At 45.1% G+C, this 20,967-nt stretch overlaps 1 protein-coding gene and 1 pseudogene across 16 annotated transcripts in view; one reads left to right on the top strand and one right to left on the bottom strand.

Annotated features, from left to right (window-relative positions):
- The window catches only part of PML (PML nuclear body scaffold), a 54,580-nt gene that overhangs the window by 10,445 nt on the left and 23,168 nt on the right, over window positions 1–20,967 (top strand). For all 16 annotated transcript variants that reach the window (XM_074392680.1, XM_074392677.1, XM_039468672.2 and 13 more), the window contains exons 3-4: window positions 18,778–19,358; window positions 20,779–20,849. In XM_074392680.1, the coding sequence (XP_074248781.1) occupies window positions 18,778–19,358; window positions 20,779–20,849 (652 nt within the window). The remainder of the gene's footprint in view (window positions 1–18,777; window positions 19,359–20,778; window positions 20,850–20,967) is intronic.
- LOC120363925 (non-histone chromosomal protein HMG-17 pseudogene) lies at window positions 9,253–10,033 on the bottom strand (annotated as a pseudogene).

Below are 20,967 nucleotides of genomic sequence, written 5' to 3'. Positions count from 1 at the left end.
TTCCACCTCAGAATACATAAACGTTGCTTCATAAATTTCTAGTCCCTGGTATTACAGATGAGAAGTCCACTTACTGTCTGTTTTCTCCTCTGTGAGTAATGTGTTTTTGTTTGCTAAGGGTCTTTATTTTTATTTATTTTTTAGAGATAGGTTCTTGCTTTGTCACTTAGGCTGGAATGTAGTGGTGTAATCAGAGCTCACCACAGCCTCATACTCCTGGGCTCAAGCAATCCTTCCACCTCCGCCTCCCAAGTAGCCAGTACTACAGGCACCTGCCACCACACCTGGCTAATAAATATAGTTGGGTGGTTTTCATTTGTATATTTGTTTGGAGACGCGGTCTTGCTCTGTTGCCCAGGCTGGAGTGCAGTGCTATGATCTTACCTCACTCTAATCTCAAACTCCTGGGCTCAAGAGATCTGCCAGCTTCAGTCTCCGAGTAGCTAGGACTATAGGTACCCGCCACCATGCCTACCTAAGTTTTAAAATTGTGTGTAGAGACAGGGTCTCACTATATTGCCCAGGCTGGTCTAAACTCCTGGCTTCAAGCTATCCTCCTGCCTTAGCCGTCCAAAGCACTGGCATTACAGGCTTGAGCCCATGCCTTGCCTGCTAAAGATCTTTATATATTTTTTTCCTTTTTTCAATAATCTTCTATCACCACTGTTGATCTGAAAAACTCAAGGCTTTCTTCAGCTCAGGGAAATTGTATTCTGCTTTTTCATGTTTTGTTTTTGTTTTGAGAGAGTCTCACTCTTGAAATACAGTGGCATGATCTGAGCTCATTGCAACCTTTGCCTCCCAGGCTCAAGCAATTCTCATGCTTCAGCCTCCCAAGTAGCTGGGACTACAGGAGTGTGTTACTGCACCTGGGTAATTTTTGTATTTTCTTTTTAGTAGAGACAGGGGTTTGCCATATTGGCCAGGCTGGCCTTGAATTTCCGGCCTCAAGTGATCTGTCTTCCTTGGCCTCCCAAAGTGCTGGGGTGATAGGTGTGAGCCACTGTGCCTGGCCTTACTTTTTAATGTATTGACAGCCCTTAATTTGTTTACATTTTTAATTTTTTTACTGCTGCTGTTATATAGATATTAGAACTCCAATAACATATTTTACATCTTTAAAATGTTTTTCTCCATGAATTCTATTGCTTTGCCTTTCTCCTCCAGATTCTGAGAGCGCCTCGAATCGGTTTTCTGATTCACCAGCTCATCTTTTTGCAGCCGACGCCACTCTTCTATCTGCCACCTCTGCTGAGTTGTGGAGTTTTTTTCCCCCAGCAATCTTTTTTTCTTTAATTGCCAAAAGAGCTTAATATTCTCAGGATGCTTCTTTCTTGGCAGCCTGTTCTTGTTTTCTCAATGTAGTATGTTCTTAAGTCTCCCTGAGAAACCCACTTGGCATTTACACAAGTGTGTGTTTCCTACATGATCCCGTTTTCAATGGGGCCTGAGAGACTTGCTCGGTTTGGCTGCTGATTCTCTTCATAGGTCCTGCGGTCTATGCTATCTGCTCTCCTGTAAAGGTGGACATCCAGATTGTTCAGTTATTTGCAGCTAGCGTGGGCTGGCAGCATTGTGTAAAGCACAATTTACACCCCACACTCAATCCCTGCAGTGGAACAGGACTGCTCCCCGTGAGCCTCGGAGGCCGTCAGCTTGTAAGCAGTCCCACCTCTACTGTGGGGGACAGAGGTGGATTTCTCCCCATTAGGGATGGAAAAAGCCTTTTTTCTGTACCCATTTTAAATGTCCAGCTAGGTCCCTGTAAATCAGACTAACAAGATATAAATTAACAAGAGAAAAGCAGCCCGTGTGCTGTGGCTCACGCCTGTAGTCCCAGCACTTTGGGAGACCAAGGAGGGCAGATCACCTGAGGTCAGGAGTTTGAGACCAGCCTGGCCAACACGGTGAAACCCCGTGTCTACCAAAAATACAAAAATAAGCCAGGTGTCATGGCATGCGCCTGTAAATCCCAGCTACTTAGGAGGCTGAGGCAGGAGAATTGCTTGAACCGTGGAGGTGGAGGCTGCAGTGAGCTGAGATCATACCACTGCACTCCAACCTGATGACAGAGCAAGACTCTGTCTCCAAAATTAAAAAAAAAAGAATAAAACAGGAGCTTTTTAGCATGTGCATCTAGCATGGGTATTGTGCATATATATATATATATATATATGGGAGTATCCAGAGATGACTAACTCAAAGCATTTGTTAAACAACTTACATAGCATCTTAATGAAAGAAAAAGAAACGTTTAGAGAAGTGACAGCATACAAGAAAGGGGTTTTAGACTTCCAAAGGTGGAAAACTGTCGGAAGGTGTGTTTCTGTTTTGCATTGCTAGAAGGAATGCTTGAGGCTGGGTAATTTATAAAGAAAAGAGGTTTATTTGGCTCATGATTCTGCAGGCTGTACAAGCATGGCACCAGAAATCTGCTTGGCTTCCGGTGAGGCTGCAGGTAGGTTTTACTCATGGCAGAAGGTGAAGGGGGAACAGGCCTGTCACATGGCAAGAGAGGGAGCCAGAGAGAGAGGGAGGTGCCTTTAAATAACCAGCTGTCCTGTGAACTACTAGAGAGAGAATTTACTCATTACTATGGGATGGCCCCTAGCCATTCATAAGGGATCCACCCCCAGGACCCAAACACCTCCCGCTAGGCCCCATCTCCAACACTGGAGGTCAGATTTCAACAGGAGATTTGGTAAATATATGGGAACACCAATGGAGTAAGGTTTGTTTGTGTGGGTCCACTTGGCGCCAGCTTTCCGTCTTCACGGCTGTAAAACTTCCCTGAGAGAGGAGATTCATGGCAGTCCTTGTTTCTCAGAAGTTTCTGCTTTTAGTCAGATAAGAGAAGCTCTTAGAAGTCTACTCTCTGCATCTGTTGGTTTTCATTTGCCTGCAGCTCAAAATAATCATAAGCCAAGGTGGCACATTTTGGAGTGGCATATTTTTATCCCCTCTGTCAGGTACAACGGGCAGGGAAGGTTCAGCCAGCAAGAGGGCAGGATTCCTGTCCCTTGAACATGGTGTATGGCCTTTACAAACCTGAAAAATGATATGCTCCCACTCACAAGTCACAGTTTCACAATTTACCAGTGGTTACTGGACAGACTCCTTTTTTCTGTACAAAACCTCAATGCCATAAATAAGAGCTCACAACTTTCCTCTGCTCTCAAGTCAGTTAGCAGCCACCTCGCTCTCTGACACTGAACTGATTCAGAGCTCACACTGGGGAGCAGCCCCAGAGGTGGCTTTAAATCTGGGACTGGGGTATCTGCCCTGGGGTGGCTGTCCTGGGGCCACTGGTATTCACTCCACGTGCCTGCGGAGTCCGTTCTTTCATGTTCATGTGACACCTACTGTGTGGCACGTTCTTTGCTAGGGGCTGGGGTAGAAATAGGAATGGACACGGCCCCTCCTTGAGGTCACAGCCTGATAAACACATCAGCCATTAACAATCGGGGCAGCAGTGTTCTGTGCAGAAGCCCGCGTCACTTTGCTGTCTGTTGTGACCGGGTTTTGATAGTTGCCTTTGTCACACTGTCTTCTGCGTTGTTTGCCCACCGCAGCATGCCCTGTCTGGCACAGGGCTGGCATCCGGTTTGTGCTCAGTCAGTTGTGGAAGGAAGAAGGCAGGCGGGCACAAAGGCGGCTGAGCTCAGAAAAGGCCACTTACCCTGCCGAGATTGGCTGGGGAAGGCGGCTTCCAAGAGGCTGTCACATTTGGTGTGATGTGTAAGAGAAACGCCACAGACAGGAGGGACCGCACGTGCAAGGCAGGGGCACTAGCGAGCCTGGGCCTTCGCAGGAGCTGCAATAGAAGGCTGATGTGAGGGCAGGCACTGGAAGGGTGAGCCGGGGTCAGACGTGGCAGGCTTGGAAGGAGTCAGGACTCCATGCTGCCATTTCCAGAACATTCAGTGTTCTCAGCTTTCTCTTTTGTCCTGCCTTCACACCACCGAATCTTCTCACCAGTGGCCATCCTGTGGACGAAATTGGAATGGGACTCTGTGGAGGGCTCTGTTGAAAGCCCACTGATGGGCACTGAGGAGTGGTGGGAGGATCAGATTCTCTCTGTGTACTCTGGTACTTTGATGAAAGTGGGCACGTTTGCGAGCAGGGAGATCTGTATTTCTTTGGCTGCAGACTTATTTATATTTTACCCTCTTCCAAGGAGAATTTGAGGGGATTTGCCACCATATGTGGGGTATGTATCCAACAGAAACTGAAGCAAAGAATCTGGACCAACGAAAAGGGAGCCTCATGGGTAGACTAAGGCCTGGGTCCAGGTGGGGGTGAGGCCCACAAGAATGCAGAGAGGGAGGGGTACAGAGACGGCTGCAGTCTCACACTGCCGGTACTTTCCTGACTGATGTTCTTGGGAGCGCTTCCACCCAAGCTTGGTGTGGGTCTAGGGCTGCAGGCGGACCTGTGTCTGGGTGTCAGATCCTAAAGTTTGCTGGATGGAGTGGAGGGTTTAATCCAGGGCCATCAAAGCCTCCAGCCAGAAAGAGCTCGAATTGTCATTCAATGGAGGAAGCAAAAGACCTATTAATGAAGTTGAAGAGGTGTGATGAGATCGTACTGCTAGGGAAAGAGTTCCCAAGACCAGAAGCTAGAAAGATCGGCTTCTAGCCCTGCTTGGTGCTCTCTTGGTGCCCTCTGTGACGTCAGTGGTAAATTGCATTTTATTAGGGATTCATGATGTTATTTGGATTGCTTCCTGGCCTGCAAGCAGCACCACATGGGCAGAAGAAAGGCTGCTGCCAGGAGTTGGGCAACGTGATGAAAGATGTGGACAATAAATGACCCATTTCCAAGTTTTTCTATGAACTTACCTCGAAGGTAGATTTGTACAATAGTATGTGGATAAAAGGGATTTTCCTCCTGGTCTCTTTTGATATTTTGGAGAAAGAAGCGAGGAATTTATTTATTTATTTGTTTTTGAGACAGTGTCGGGCTCTGTCACCCAGGCTGGAGTGCAGTGGCACAGTCATGGCTCACTGCAGACTCAGCCTCCCGGGTTCAAGCGATCCTCCCACCTTAGCCTTCCTAGTTTGTAGAGACCAGTTTTTGTCTTGTTGCCCACGCTGCTCTTGAAATCCTGGGCTTCACCCACCTCAGCTTCTCAAAGTGCTGGGATTACAGGCTTGAGCCACCACGGGCCCAGCAAGAAGCCAGGAATTTAAAGCAGCCCCAGCCAAGATCAGGATTAGGCCTAGGACTCCCGTCTCACTTCTCCTGAAGGCGTCTCCTCTTCTTCCTGCAGCTGTGGGAGTGGCCTTTGCTGTTCAGCAATGGAGGTCAGGAACCTTTTCGACAATTTGGGGTTTTTTAGTTTTGTTTTTTTGGGACAGGGGCTCACTCTGTCACCCAGGCTGGAGTGCAGTCGTGTGATCACAGCTTACTGAAGCCTTGATCTCCCAGGCCCAAGTGATCCTCCCATCTCAGCCACCCAAATATAACAGCTGAGACTACAGACATGCACCACCATGTCCAGCTTTTTTTTTTTTTTTTTTTTTTTTTTTTTTTTTTTGTAGAGATGGGGTTTCACTATGTTGCCTAGGCTGGTCTCAAACTCCTGAGCTCAGGAGGTCCACTTGCCTGGGTCTCCCAAAGTGCTGGAATTACAGGTGTGAGCCACTGTGCCCAGTCTTTAGAATAATTTTTAACAAGACTTGAAAGTAACAAGCTTTTGGCATAGTGGTGCACACCTGTAGTCCCAGCTACTAGGGGGACTAAGGTGGGAAAATTGCCTGAGCCTGAGAAGTTGAGGCTGCAGTGAGCCATGATCATGCCATTGCACTCCAGCCTGGGCAATAGAGCAAGACCCTGTCTCATAAAAAAAGAAATTAACAAGCTAACTGATAAAATTAAACCAACTATTAATAGAGCAACAGCCAGACAGCCATTGAACAATCACTTATTGAGCATTTATTTTGTGCCTGGTATTATCATAGCTATTGCCAGATGAAAAAGAATGCCTGCCTTTGAGGCTTGGATGTGTGGAGAGTTTCCGTTTATGGATAAGTTGCATGTGTGTGCAACCTTGTACTCTATCACAAGAACCCAGAGGTCCCAGAAGACACATTCAGATAACGAGCTGTGGCCGTTTTAAGAAGGGAAAACTTGTGTTTTAGGTAAGAGGATCAGGGAAACCCTGATATTTTAGTCAGCGTTTGAGCTATACCTTGAAGAGGTTTATTTGTCTCTATAAGTTGCTTCTAAAACAAACTATCAATTAGTGACACTTTTTTAGTTAAGTGGCTTAGGCAAAAGCTGGATTGATGGCTTATTAGGGGTGAAACTGGCCTCTGACCTAACCAATTAGATATTCAGATTGTGTCACCAGGAGGCACTTTCTCTGTATTTCTTGTGACCTGGCTTTCTTCCAAGACCGGTCCATTCACAGAAGGGTTTATTCCTCATGGGTGCCAGATGATTGCAACAGCTCCAGAAGCTACACCCTCAGCCCCATATTAAGGAGGGAGTATGAATCTCTCCCAGCATTCCAAGCCAAATCTCAGTGTGTCTTGGATTGGGTCAGGTTCCTCTCAATGCAAGGGTGGCTCAGGCTAGCGGGTGCTCAGATTAGCTCAGGCCTGAGTCATATACTCCCCAAAGCTCATGGACTAAGAACATGAATGTGTGGCTACCTAAGGGCAAAGTCCAGTTTCGTATTGGTATAAGAAGGAAGAAGAATGTTCCTTTAATATGTCTTAGAAAAAACGTCCAGTAGCCACCGTAAAGGCAAGCAAAGAAGAAAAAAATACTCCAGGTGTATGGAAGGCAGTGGAACAGACACTGAAGTGCAGGGGACAGGTTTGAAGCCAGCCTCCAGTGAAACACCCTGACCCCTTGGTAGCTGGGTAACCTCTTTTCAGTAGCAAGTCATCTCTTTCCAACCAGGTTAGGGCTGCATTTAACCTTTCCTGTTAACAAAGTAGAGTGCTATCCTGCCATTTGAGATGTTTTTCCCGTGCTAGTCTCATAATTCTCACACCCTCCTGTAAGATTATTGAGGAAGAGAGAACGGTTCCCTTTGTACAAACAAGGCAAGAGGCCAGAGAGTTAACATGAGCTTCCCAAAAGGGAGAGCTTGTCCGAGCCAGGGCCAGAACAGGTTGCAGAGTTTCCTGATCGCAGAATGGGTACCCCTTTCCTACTCTACCTTCAGGTAACCCACAGCTAACAACTGCACTGAGTTGCAAAACGAATTCTGAAAGCCGTTTCTTTAGAATTTAGAGTGTATCTTAAGTAAGCATGCAATGTAAGCAATGTTGAACTTAATTTTTCCTGACCTTTACAGAAGAAAAAGAAACTAACATAAAATTAGACTTGCTAAACTTCAAAGAAATAGGTCTTCATCTTAAAATATTTTCCTAAAGATCCGTCTAAGACTAAGAAAAAAAAAAAACAAAACACAAGACATTAAGAGGTTGGAGTCATATAGTTTTTTTGTTTTTGTTTTTGTTTTTGTTTTTCAAACAGAGTCACCCTATTGCCCAGGTTGGAGTGCAGTGGTATAATCTCAGCTCAGGGCAATCTCTGCCTCCCAGGTTCAAGTGATTCTCCTGCCTCAGCCTCCCAAGTAGCTGGAATTACAGGCACAAGCCAATAAACCCAGATAATTTTTTTTTCTTTTTCTTTTTGAGACAGAGTCTTGCTCTGTTGCCCAGGCTGGAGTGCAGTGGCATGATCTCGGCTCACTGCAACTTCTGCCTCCTATATTCAAGCAATTCTCTGCCTTAGCCTCCCAAGTAGCTGGAATTACAGGTGCCTGCCACCATGCCCAGCTAATTTTTTGTATTTTTAGTAGAGACAGGGTTTCACCATCTTGGCCAGGCTGGTCTTGAACTCTTGAATTCAGGTGATCCACCCACCTTGGCTTCCCAAAGTCCTGGGATTACAGGCAGGAGCCACTGTGCCCAGCTTCATATTGTTTGTTTTTAATAAAATGCTTCTATTTTACATGGTAGTAACTGAGTCTCTGCAAAGAAAGATCAAGATGGTTGACTTCCATCCTTCTAGTTTTGGTTCCATGTCAATAGGACTATAAGGCTCAGCATTGGTCTTTTTACTTGAACATCACTTTTCCCAAGTTTTTTATTTTGACTGAACTCTTAATTGGATAGATGTGATAAGCAGTTTTTTTCCCCAAGGACTTCTGTGTTCTGAATTCCTTGAGTCTCTTGGTGTTGAGAATGTCTTTGGGTTATTCTGATGAATGATATCTTGGCTGGGTATAATATTCTTAGGTCACACCCTCTTTCAAAATTTTGTAGATACTGCTGCATTGTCTTCCATCATCAAATGTTCATTAGGACAGCTCTGGGCCTAAACTGACTTGCTTTTTCTGCCTTGATGCCTAAAGATATTTTTTATTCTTGAAATGTATTAATTTAACCAAGCTGTCTTGGTGTTGAGCATTTTGTATCAAATTATTCTGGAACCTAGCATGCTCCTTCAATCTAAAAATTCTCTTTATTTCTTTTCTTTTCCAAGTCAAACTGTATCCAGCCTGATTAAATATATTTTCCATAAACAATCATGGTATTTCAGGCAGGATGTGGGCAGACAATTGTTAACAGTATACAACAATTTTCAAAATCCCTTCTTCGATGGACTACCAAAAATCAGAAAGCCACTATAAAACCCAATGAAGTCCTCATCTGATGCTCTGGACAGGGAAAGTTTAGAGTGGGGGTTGACATTTCACATTTAGTATATTGTTTAACAACTTTTCACAAGTCGGCCCTGACTTTCAGGAAGTGAAATGAAAATGACAGAATTTATCTGAAGCTCCACAATCTAGAAATGGAACCACTGCTCTTTTGACAAGTGCCATCTCAGTGGCATCGCTGGGAAGTCCAGATTGCCTGACACACTGGTAACCAATGATTGGGGGTCAGGTCCCAACAGATATCTGAACTTAAGGGAGTTAAGACTATGTTGAAAGATGGAAAGTGAGAAGAGGACATAAAAAAGAATTCGTTTTTCCATACCCCAAGACGTTTGTGCCAAGGTGGCCATGTGTGTAAAAGTTAGGAGGAAGTCTCTCAAAACTAGAAAGAAAAGGTGTTTTCCCCACATCAATCCAGCTTCGGAGACATTCTATTAATGGCATATTCCCCTTCCCCGAAAAACCACCATGAAGTGTGCTGTGTGCTAACAACATAGCTTAAAAAAAAAGTAAAATGAAATTCTGCATTTTTATAAAATTTGATAAAAGATAGTATTTCAAACTGTACAGTCACCAGAAGTACACAGTTATCAAAACTGCACACACTTCACTTGGCATCTGCAGCACCTTCGGCTTTCTGTGCCCGGTCTGTTTGGGCATCTCCATTTTCTGCAGGGTTATTCCCTTCCTCGCCAGCGTCAGCTTTTCCCTTTTTCCCTTTGGGTACCTTCTCTCCCTTCTTTACAGGGGCCTTTTTTGGCTTGGGCTCTGGCTTTGGAGGAGCAGGTTTAGCAGACAACCTCGCGGATCTTCTCTGTGATTTGTCCTTCACCTTGGCTTTATCTCCTTTAGCATCCCCTTGAGCCTTTCTCTTGAGGATGGTGGCAGTGGGACACAGGTGATGGGCGCAGGATGCAGGGGCTGGCGGGCTTTGGTCGGTCCAGGGATTGTTCTTGCCTCTTCTTCTTCCGAATTTCTCTTTATTTCAGTTGCTTAAATTCCTTCTCCCACATCTTCCTTTTCTTCCTTCATTTTCTTGCTCTATTACCAACAGTATCACAATTTGTAATTTATTGACTTGAGGTGTGTTCAGTTTAGCACTATAACAGTACTGCTACCATCTGGGGTGAGGGAACTTATTTACTTAATGACTAGTGAATGAGTAACCACGATTAGAACTACCATATACATTCCCTTGATACACATTTTTATAAAAGTGCCTGAGAATATCAGAATTATTTCTGTCACATAAGGAGTTACTGCCTGTTTTCTGTGTCACCAGATTCTATTAACATTTAATGATTGACTTTACTCTTTGGATTTTGTAACAAATTGCTGTTGTGGCATATTTCGCAATTTGGTTATGTTCTGCCAGAGCTGTGAGAGCTGGTGAGGTATTTCAAGATTGGCATGACTGAATAGAAGAGCTGCTTGCTCTCACCATATGTTACTTAACTCATAGGTGCCATGTTATTTAAAAAAAAATTTTACCCCTCCCCCTGCTGTGCAATTTTTACATTAATCATCAAATATCTTTTTTTCTTATATATGACTTTAATTAATTGATTATTTTAGGTATTTCCATCTCTTGACATTTCATTTACTGAAAATAGATCAGATTTAAATAAAATAGCTTGATAATCAGTATTTACGTGATAAACTGCTTATTTCTTGCAACATTTACTGGCATGTAAATGCAGATTGTGTTAATGTTTGTCAATATTCAATACTATATAATTGTAGTGACAATACTGTATCATCGTCATGAAAGTCAATGAATTTACACCAATGATCTACTTTGTTCCAAAATTTAAATCTCCTTTAATAACACAGAATACATAGGATGTCTAAAAAATGTCTCTATTTGGATTGGACTTGACAGGCATACTGGCCATCACCTCAGCATATGAAGATAACCATTATTTTAGAAATACGATGTGGGTGACATTGGGGAAAGCTGATTGGAGCTGGAGGGACCAGAGGCAGGGAGGCCTCTTAAGGCATCATGCTCAAGGAGATAAGCAATAACTGAGGCAAGAACACAGGCAGTAGCAGTGGGAACTGCTAGGGCAGCTCTAGGAGCCAGGATTCTGCCTTAATCATCTTTACATCCTCGGCCCTATGCCTAGACCGAGTTGGTACTCAGTAAGGACCTAGTTGGTATTCAGTAAGGACCTAGTTGGTACTCAGTAAGGTTTTTTGTTTGTTTGTTTGGTTGGTTGGTTTTTTTTCCAAGATAGAGTCTTGCTCTGTCTCCCAGGTGGGAGTGCAGTGGCATGATCTTGGCTCACTGCAACCTCCTCCTCCTGGGTTCAAGTGATTCTCTTATTTCAGCCTCCCGAGTAGCTGGGATTATAGGCACCCACCACTGAATCCAGCTAATTTTTGCATTTTTAGTAGAGATGGGGTTTCCCCATGTTGGCCAGGCTGGTCATGAATTCCTGACTTCAGGTGAGCCACCTGCCTCAGCCTCCCAAAGTGCCGGGATTACAGGTGTGAGCCACCATGCCCAGCCGGTATTCAGTATGTTTTTTAAGTAAATGAAAATAGGATCAAGAAGACTTAATTTAAAAATATTGTTGAAGCCATAGAGGACAGGGAGGCATCCGGGAGTGGCCACTGAATGGTTGGTGCCATTCCCCACCGTAAAGATGGCAGGAGAAACAGGGAACCCACGTGGCAGTGTACCTGCCACCTGCTGGATGAGTGACATGATCCAGCAGAACACTGTGCTGAGCCCTTCATATACACCAGCCTGTCTTTGTGCTTGTAACAGTCTATGAGGGAAGCATTATTACTCCCATTCTACAGGTAGGGGGATTAAGACTCAGAGAGAAAAGGTAATTTGCTCAAGGCCTTGTAGCTAGAAATTGGAAGAGCTAACACATACCACTTTTGGCATGGCAGTTTAGACATGGACAGCTTTAGGATGGGGAGATGGAGAACCCAGGAAGCATGTTGAGGCTTCTATTAAAATACACTGCTCAGGAGGCTGAGGTGAGAGGATCGCATGAACCCAGGAATTCGAGTCCAGCCTGGGCAACATAGCAAGACCCTGTCTCTGGGGAAAAAAAAATGGGGGAGGGATAACATGGGGAGAAATGCCAGATACAGGTGACGGGGATGGAGGCAGCAAACGACATTGCCGTGTGTGGACCTATGCAACAATCCCGCATGTTCTGCACGTGTGCCCCAGAACCTAAAGTGCAATAAAATATATTTTTAAAAAATTAACAGTGTGGTTATTTCACTGAAGAGTCATAAGGGGTAAGTGAAACAGTACATCCCAGAGAAGAGAAAGGGCTTTGTTGTAATACCTAGATGGGATGTTTCTTGAGTGTTTCTCATTGCTTCTTATTTGATGTCCAAACTCCTTTACTTAGAGTTGATTATAGAAACTTCTGGAAAATCTGAATAGGTGAAAAGGAGAGATGAGAGAAAGAGGTAACTCCTCTCACGCTAGACCTTTTCCTTTCATTTTTGCTATCTCTTTGATCATTTAAAACAAAATGAACACTTAGTGTTGTTTAATTTGCTTTTCTTATAAATAGTAAGTCATGAATATCTTTCCAAAAAATACATAGTTTTGAATGTTTTTGGCAGTGGCATCTCTTGATTGTATGGTTTCTTTCATTTCTTCAGTAATTATAATGTCTTTACTATGGTGAGAGTAAACAGTCAACTGTGTTTTCAGAAACGTCGTGATGTAATTTTTCACATTGAACTCTGTGATCCATTGGAAGCGTATCTGGTCTGAGACCAGAAGCAAGGTGCCAACTCGATTCCTGTCCCCTGCCCTCCCCCCTAGCCAATTTCTCTGATTCCAGTTGTTGAAAACCCCTTTCATGTCCATCCGTTTGGGTTGCTTTTTTTGTTATATAAAACATTACATTTCTGCAGATGCCAGGGACTACCTCAGGTCTATCTGGTCTGTTCTACTGATCCTTCTCGACTCTTGAACTAGAACCATACCCTCTTATTAATGCCATTTCTATAATGTTTTATCCTTTCCTGCTGGTGATAGTGGCTTAGGACTGAAATCCCAGCACTTTGGGGGCCCAAGGTGGAAGGATCACTTAAGTTCAGGAGTTTGAGACTAGCCTGGGCAAAATGGTGAGACTCTGTCTCCATTTAATTTAAAAAAAATTTTTTTCTTAGCTATTTTATCTATTTGTTCCTTCATATAAAATTTAGAATCCTAGCTGGATGTAGTGGCTCACGCCTGTAATCCCAGCACTTGGGAAGCCGAGCCGGGAAGATCACCTGAGGTCAGGAGTTCAAGGCCAGCCTAGCCAACATGGTTAAACCTCATCTCTACTAAAAATGCAAAAGAAATTAGCTAGGCATGGTGGCTCACACCTGTAGTCCCAGCTACTTGGGAGGCTGAGGCACAAGAATCCCTTGAACCCAGGAGGCAGAGGTTGCAGTGAGCCAAGATGGCGCCACTGCACTCCAGCCTGGGCAACAGAGTGAGACTTGGTCTCAAAAAGTAAGAAAGAAATTTAAAATCCTTTGGTTACGTTTCAAAAATAATTTAAATTGCCTTAAAGCTTTTTATTAACTTGAGGAGAATTAATAATCTTACAATATTTAGTCTCTCTTTTTGGGACCTCCATACAGTCTTCCAATTTTTTTTTTTTTTTTGAGACGGAGTTTTGCTCTTGTTACCCAGGCTGGAGTGCAATGGCGCGATCTCGGCTCACTGCAACCTCCGCCTCCTGGGCTCAGGCAATTCTCCTGTCTCGGCCTCCTGAGTAGCTGGGATTACAGGCACGCGCCACTATGCCCAGCTAACTTTTTGTATTTTTAGTAGAGACGGGGTTTCACTATGTTGACCAGGATGGTCTCGATCTCTTGACCTCGTGATCCACCCGCCTCGGCCTCCCAAAGTGCTGGGATTACAGGCTTGAGCCACCGTGCCCCGCACAGTCTTCCATTTTTTACACTTTATCACTTACTAGGTTTTTGTCATTTTTTTCTTATCACTTCTACATATTTCTTTTTAGGATCATGTCTAGGTATTTTGTACCTTTTTTTTTTAAATTAAAAAAAAAGTTGTTTAGAGATGGGGGTCTTGCTGTGTTGCCCAGGCTGGCCTTGAACTCCTGGGTTTAAGCAATCCTCTCACCTCAGCCTCCCTAGTAGCTGGGATTATAGGCACACAACCATGGCTTTGTAGAATTGTTTAAATTGCTGCTGTGAATGGGACCATGGAATTTTTTCCATATTTCTTTTCATTTGCTCTGCTAAGATATAATTATGCTTTCTTTTCCTTTCTTAATTATTATGTAATCTAGCCACTTTGCTGAGCAGTTTCTTACTAAGTCAGTGGTGTTTTTGCTCATTCTTTTGAGTGTTGCAGAAGCAAATAGTTATTTTGCCTTTCTGAAGATACAGTTAAGTCTGGGTTCTTATCATGAAGCCCTTCCAGGGAGGTGCCCACTTCACCTCTGCCTTTTCCAAAGTGCTGAGCACACAGAAGGTGCTCAGTGAGTGTCCTCTGAATAAAGGTAAAGGAACCTCTTGGCTAAGAAGGTCATTCCTGGCCCTGGGTAGCAGCCCTTTGATTCAGGGTCTGCACCTCAGTCTTAACCAGCAGGCTGGGGGCTTTCAGACCCAGGTGTCTGATTCAGGCTGGCCGCCTCATAGACACCTGCTGCCCATTTAACCATTTCCATCTCGAGAGGGAGCAGGGGCCAGTCTCCCTAGAGAGACCCCATTCAGGACAGAAGAAGCTTAGAAATAGGACCCAGCAGAGGCTACGGGCACCCAAAAGGTCTTGCTCTCTATCCAGCCAGGCTGCCTGAGGTATGCCCTTCCAGGCTTGGAGCCCTGTCTCCATGGAAGGGGATCCGACATGAGACACAGCCTGTCTCCCTTGGGTCCAAAGTGAGAAAATGACAACGGTTTCTCATTCTCCTCCCTTTATTCCTATACTTATAATATTATTTCCTATATGAGTATTCCTGTAATATGAATTCCTATACCTACAATATTATTCCTATTCCTATACCTTATAGAATTGCCCACGCTTATTAGTATTCTGTTTTTTAATTTCAAAAAGAGGGAATACATTCATACATTCACACATTCACAAGGCTCAAACATAACAGCAATCTAAAAAGGCATACAGTGAAATGTCTCACTCTGCCCTCATCCCACCCCATCCCATAGCCACTTTTATTAATTTGTGTGTCCTTCTAAGATGTATTTATTCAAAAACAATCAAAAATGAAGATATTCTTATTCCCCCCTTCTTACACAAAAGGTAGCATCTGATACACACATTTCTGCACCTTGATTTCTAACTTAAAATATATATCATAATAATACTAATAACTAGCATTTCTTGAACACTTATCATATGCCAGTCATTTTTTCAACTTTTATCCATATATTAACTCATTTAATCCTTCCAGTACTCCCATTATCATTATTATTATTATTATTATTTTGTGTGTGTGAGACGGAGTTTCGCTTTTGTTGACCAGTATGGAGTGCAATGGCGCAATCTCGGCTCACCACAACCTCAGCCTCCCAAATAGCTGGGACTACAGGCTTGCACCACCAGACCCAGCTAATTTTGTATTTTAAGTAGAGACAGGGTTTCTCCATGTTAATCAGGCTGGTCTCAAACTCCCAACCTCAGGCCTGCCTTGGCCTCCCAAAGTGCTGCGATTACACACATGAGCCACTGCGCCCAACCCAGTACTCCTATTAATCTCATTTCTCCATGGAGAATTTTCCTCATCAGTATATAAAGAGCTTCCTCAGTGTCTTACAGCTACATAGTATTCCATTGTATAGGTGGATCATAATTTATGTAACTAATTGCCTCCTGATCGTGGGTGGCTTCTAATTCTTTGCTATTGTGGACTGTGCTGCAGTGAATGAATTGTATGGATATTGTCTTGTTATGTGTGGAGACAGAGCTGCGAGCAGATCCATAGAAAGAGGATAGCTGGGATAAATGCGGTTGTAATTCTGATGGGTATGGCCAAACTGCCTTCTGCAGAGTTATTAGTTATTTTCATAATTGCTTAGTATTTCTAATTAAGTGTAGCATTGATGAGCACTCTGTATAAATCTGGCTGGCCAGCAGGCTCTCTGTTGGAGGTTTCAGAACAAGTTGATCTCAATGTGGCCCCTGATGAAACTCTTCTTTCTGGCCTCAGGTGGGCTGACTTTTTTTTTTTTTTTTTTTTTTTTTGAGATGGAGTCTGTTGCCCAGGCTGGAGTACAGTGGTGCGATCTTGGCTTACTGCAACCTCCAACTCCTGGGTTCAAGTGATTCTCCCACCTCAGCCTCTCGAGCAGCTGGGATTACAGGCTTATGCCACCAAGACTTATTCTTATCACTGCTGGTGGGGGTAAATTACAGCAATATTTCTGGGGAAATCATATTTTCCCTGGTAATATTTGAAGAGGCAGCCTTGTAATAGTTAGGAACATGGACACTGAGCCAGACTGCCTGGGTTTTTATATAGTTTTCTACTGCTGCTGTAACAAATTACCACAAATTTAGGGGCTTGAAACAATATAGGTCGGGTGAGGTGGCTCACGCCTGTAATCCCAGCACTTTGGGAGGCTGAGGTAGGCAGATCATGAGGTCAAGAGATCAAGACCATCCTGGTCAACATGGTGAAATCCCATCTCTGCTAAAAATAACAAAAATTAGCTGGGTGTGGTGGCATGTTCCTGTAGTCCCAGCTTCTTGGGAGGCTGAGGCAGGAGAATCGCTTGAACCCAGGAGTCAGAGGTTGCAGTGAGCCGAGATCGTGCCACTGCACTCCAGCCTGGCAATAGATTGAGACTTTGTCAAAAAAAAAAATAATAATTATATATATATATATATATATATATATATATATATATATATTTTACATATATATATTTATATATATATAAATATATATATATTTTTTCTCCTATAGTTCTGGAGGTCAGACATCTGAAACAGGTCTCACTGAGGTATATTAAGATGTCAGCAGGCTTTGTTCCTTTGGGAGGCTGTCAGGGAGAATATTTTCTTACCTTTTCCAGCTTCTAGAGGCTGCCCACATTTCTTGGTGCATGGCCCCTTTCTATCTTCAAAGCCAGCAACATCACAACACTCCCACCTCTGTGTTCATCTACCTCCCTGCCCTTTCCTTATTTCCAGATAATCTAGAATAATCTCTTTATCTAAAGGTCCTTAATTGAATAACATTCTGCAAAGACCCTTTTGCCATAGTAAGGTGACCTATTCACAGGTCTCAGGAATTTGGATGTGGACATCTTTAGAGGCCACTATTCTGCCTACTAGAGTTTGCATCTAGACTCTACCACTAACTAATTGTGTGACCTTGGACAAATTATTTTGCCTCTTGCACCAGTTTTCCCATCTTTAAAATGGGAATAATGGTACCTATTTCACTGGATTGTCAGGAGGACTGAATGAGTTAATATTTGCCAAATGCTTACAACAGTATCTGACACACAATAAATGCTATGGAAGTATCCACTAGCTAAAATATATTAACTAAATAAAAATATTAAAATACAAACTCTTTGATCGAGCAAGCCTATATTTATAAATCTATTTCATAGAAACAAAAGCGTCCGTGATTAGGCTATATAACTCGGATGTTACTAAAGTGTTGTCCATATTGGCACCAAAAGAAAAAACAGGAAAGGAAAAGGAAAGGGAAAAAATGCACAAACAGGAAATCACCTGAATGCCGGCAAAACGAGAATGACTGAATCAGTTGTGGCCCATATGAGATATACCAGAGCTATTAAAGAGAATACAGCAGGCCGGGCGCGGTGGCTCACGCCTGTAATCCCAGCACTTTGGGAGGCCGAGGCGGGTGGATCACGAGGTCAAGAGATCGAGACCATCCTGGTCGACATGGTGAAACCCCGTCTCTACTAAAAATACAAAAAATTAGCTGGGCATGGTGGCACGTGCCTGTAATCCCAGCTACACAGGAGGCTGAGGCAGGAGAACTGCCTGAACCCAGGGGGCGGAGGTTGCGGTGAGCCGAGATCGCGCCATTGCATTCCAGCCTGGGTAACAAAAGCAAAAACTCCGTCTCGGGGGAAAAAAAAAAAAAAAGAGAGAATACATCAGATCTGTGCCTATGGACCTGGAGGAATGTTCTGAGTGACAGTTTGGTGAAAGGAGGAAGTTACAAAGTATATGACTTGATTTCCCTCCCTCTCTCCTCCCTCTCCTTCCTTCCTTCCTTCTTTTGAACAAACATCAACCCCCCAAATTGTTGTAGATATCTGGGTCCATCATTTAACACGTTCTGTTTCTTCTTCTGGGAAATGTAGATAACAATAATTTTCACCCAAGGGGCTCTTGCAGCGGTTAAGTGGCCTGCCTGACATGCGTCGAGTCTGTGCCATCCTGCAGGAAAGCAGCCCAGCCTGGCATTTACGTAAGGTGGTTTCAATGAAAGAGGTGTGGAAGGGTGCACCCCACGATGCTCACCTGGCACCTCCATGGTGGGGAAGGGAAATTCAGAAGTGGTGGAAAGAGACTATTTTCTTTTCATATATCTTTGTATTGTTTTCCAGATTTTGAAATTGTTACTGTAGTAACTTTTTTTTTTTTTTTGAGATGGAGTCTCGATTTGTCGCCAGGCTGAAGTGCAGTGGCGTGATCTCAGCTCACTGCAACCTCCACCTCTCTCGATTCTCCTGCCTAAACCCCCTGCCCCCCAGTAGCTGGGGCTCCAGGCATGCTCCACCATACCCGGCTAATTTTTTTTTTTTTTTAGTGGAGACAGGGTTTCACCATGTTAGCCAGGATTCTTGCTGGCTAACCTGACCTCGTGATCCACCCGTCTCAGCCTTCCAAAGTGCTGGGATTACGGGCGTGAGCCACCATGCCCGGCCTACTGCAGTTATTTTTTATACTCATGTGTTATTGGTAGTTTGGAGACTATCATCATAACCACAAACACCGAATTGGGAAAAGCAGGAACCTAGAAACATCCCATGATTCAAAGTCTGGTAATTTTGCAAGAGGAATTTAATAACGAACGTTTTAAGAGGAAAAAGTCAGGAGAGTCCTCACCTAGGCCGACCTTGTGTGTCCACAGCATCTACTGCCGAGGCTGTTCCAAGCCGCTGTGCTGCTCCTGCGCGCTCCTTGACAGCGGCCACAGCGAGCTAAAGTGCGACATCAGCGCGGAGATCCAGCAGCGACAGGAGGAGCTGGACGCCATGACGCAGGCGCTGCAGGAGCAGGACGGCGCCTTCGGCGCGGCGCACGCGCAGATGCACGCGGCCGTCGGCCAGCTGGGCCGCGCACGCGCAGACACCGAGGAGCAGATCCGCGCGCGCGTGCGCCAGGTGGTGGCTCACGTGCAGGCGCAGGAGCGCGAGCTGCTGGAGGCGGTGGAGGCGCGGTACCAGCGCGACTACGAGGAGTTGGCCAGCCGGCTGGACCGCCTGGACGCTGTGCTGCAGCGCATCCGCACGGGCAGCGCGCTCGTGCAGAGGATGAAGTGCTACGCCTCGGACCAGGAGGTGCTGGACATGCACGGTTTCCTGCGCCAGGCCCTGTGCCGTCTGCGCCAGGAGGAGCCCCAGAGCCTGCAAGCCGCCGTGCGCACGGATGGCTTCGACGAGTTCAAGGTGCGCCTGCAGGACCTCATCTCTTGCATCACCCAGGGGACAGGTAAGCAAGCCAGCCACCTTCCTGGGTGGCCTGTGCCTCAATGCTGCACCCTGAGGAAGGCGAGTCAGAAGAGATCATCTCCATTTAGCGGAAATGGAAACTGGGTTTTTATTCAGTCTCTGGGGTTTGATATGCTCTTAGGTTCCAGAGTACAGGATAGAGGGTGATGAGGCTTTGAAAAGGGCTGCAGCCACACAGAAGGGACAGGTTTTACTAATTTACGAGGCTTTATGGATTGACCAAGCGATGACTCATGGGGAACATGTGAAAGTTGAAAAACTGCAAAGCTGAGAATCAGACCTAGTATCATTTTGGCGCCAGAGGGACCAACCACTTCAGGAGGCTCTCTTAGGCCCCTTGTCTTGGAACAGAGAAATCAATTGGGACCCGGGATTAGAGCAGAAGTGGGCTAAGAAAACCTCCTGGGGATGGTCGGGTGCCTACCCAAAACCATACAGTGGCTCAGTGGAGGGGATCCCTTGTCTGCAGGATGACCTGCTGTCTTCCAACCTCTGTACACCCTGCCTAGTGTTGGGCACTTGAGAGGTAGGGAGACACAGACCATTTCCTGATCTCAAGGAGCCAGAGGGACATCACAGAGCTGGAGAATGAAACAGTGCTCAGTTTGCAATCCAAATCCGGAAATTGTAGCGGCTCGGTATTAGCTGGAGCAGGGGGGCTTTCAAAATAAGGGGTGATGGGAGTACACAAGAGGGTCTCCGGGGACTCTGACCAAATCTCTAAGCTGGAACGTGAGTTCTGAGCAGCTGGTATAGGATGTACTTATTGGGAAAGGGTAGGGAGGCTACGGAATCTGAAGGCATCTAAGCAGCTGCCAGTGACAGAGAGCTTACTTCTCCTGGAGCTGGACATGGGTCATAAAGGGTACTCCTAGAGGGCCTAGACCTGTGCCTTCTCCACCTAGGCAGTGAGTGTTACCCATATCAAGGAAATGACCCCACAGAGTTTACACAGCTTGCCTTGGGTGTTACAACCGGGCAGTGGCAGAAAGAAGGGTTATTTTATTCCGAAGCAAAAGAGATTCAGATGAACAAAAACCAGCCTGCAGATAAGGAAGATCATGGAAGTCTCACGGTATGCAGAGAGTTGGTGGGTAACGCTGGCTTTGTGACTGCACACACTTAGCCTTGCTGGTGGGCCCAGAGATGGAGAGGGGTGTATTTGGGGTTTGGAGCCAAAAGCAAGCCCTCTAATGCCATCTCTCTTTCCCTTCTGGCTGGGTTCCTGCCCACTGCAGTTGAGAGAGCTCTCCTTCCAGCTGTATCCCCAGGCAGTTGTCCAGTGCTGTGGGATGCCCTGGAATATAGGTATCCAGGAAAAGCAACAGGAACCTCCTCTCTATCACTGTCCCAGGTCAGGATATTCTTGACCTGCCTGTGACCTTCTCTGTGTTCTACAGATGCAGCTGTATCCAAGAAAGCCAGGCCAGAGGCTGCCAGCACTCCCAAGGACCCTATTGATGTTGACCTGGTGAGATGGGTTTGAGATCGGAAGGGGAGGTGGTGGGGCCCAGCAGATCAGGCAGGTTGTGAGTCTCCTGTCCCTGTGTCTGCAGGGATAGTGTATGAGTGAGGGACAGCAGTGAAGG

Source organism: Saimiri boliviensis, chromosome 2 (assembly GCF_048565385.1).
Source record: "Saimiri boliviensis isolate mSaiBol1 chromosome 2, mSaiBol1.pri, whole genome shotgun sequence".
NCBI classification, from domain to species: Eukaryota; Metazoa; Chordata; class Mammalia; order Primates; family Cebidae; genus Saimiri; species Saimiri boliviensis.
This window is presented reverse-complemented; position numbering and strand designations above follow the sequence as displayed.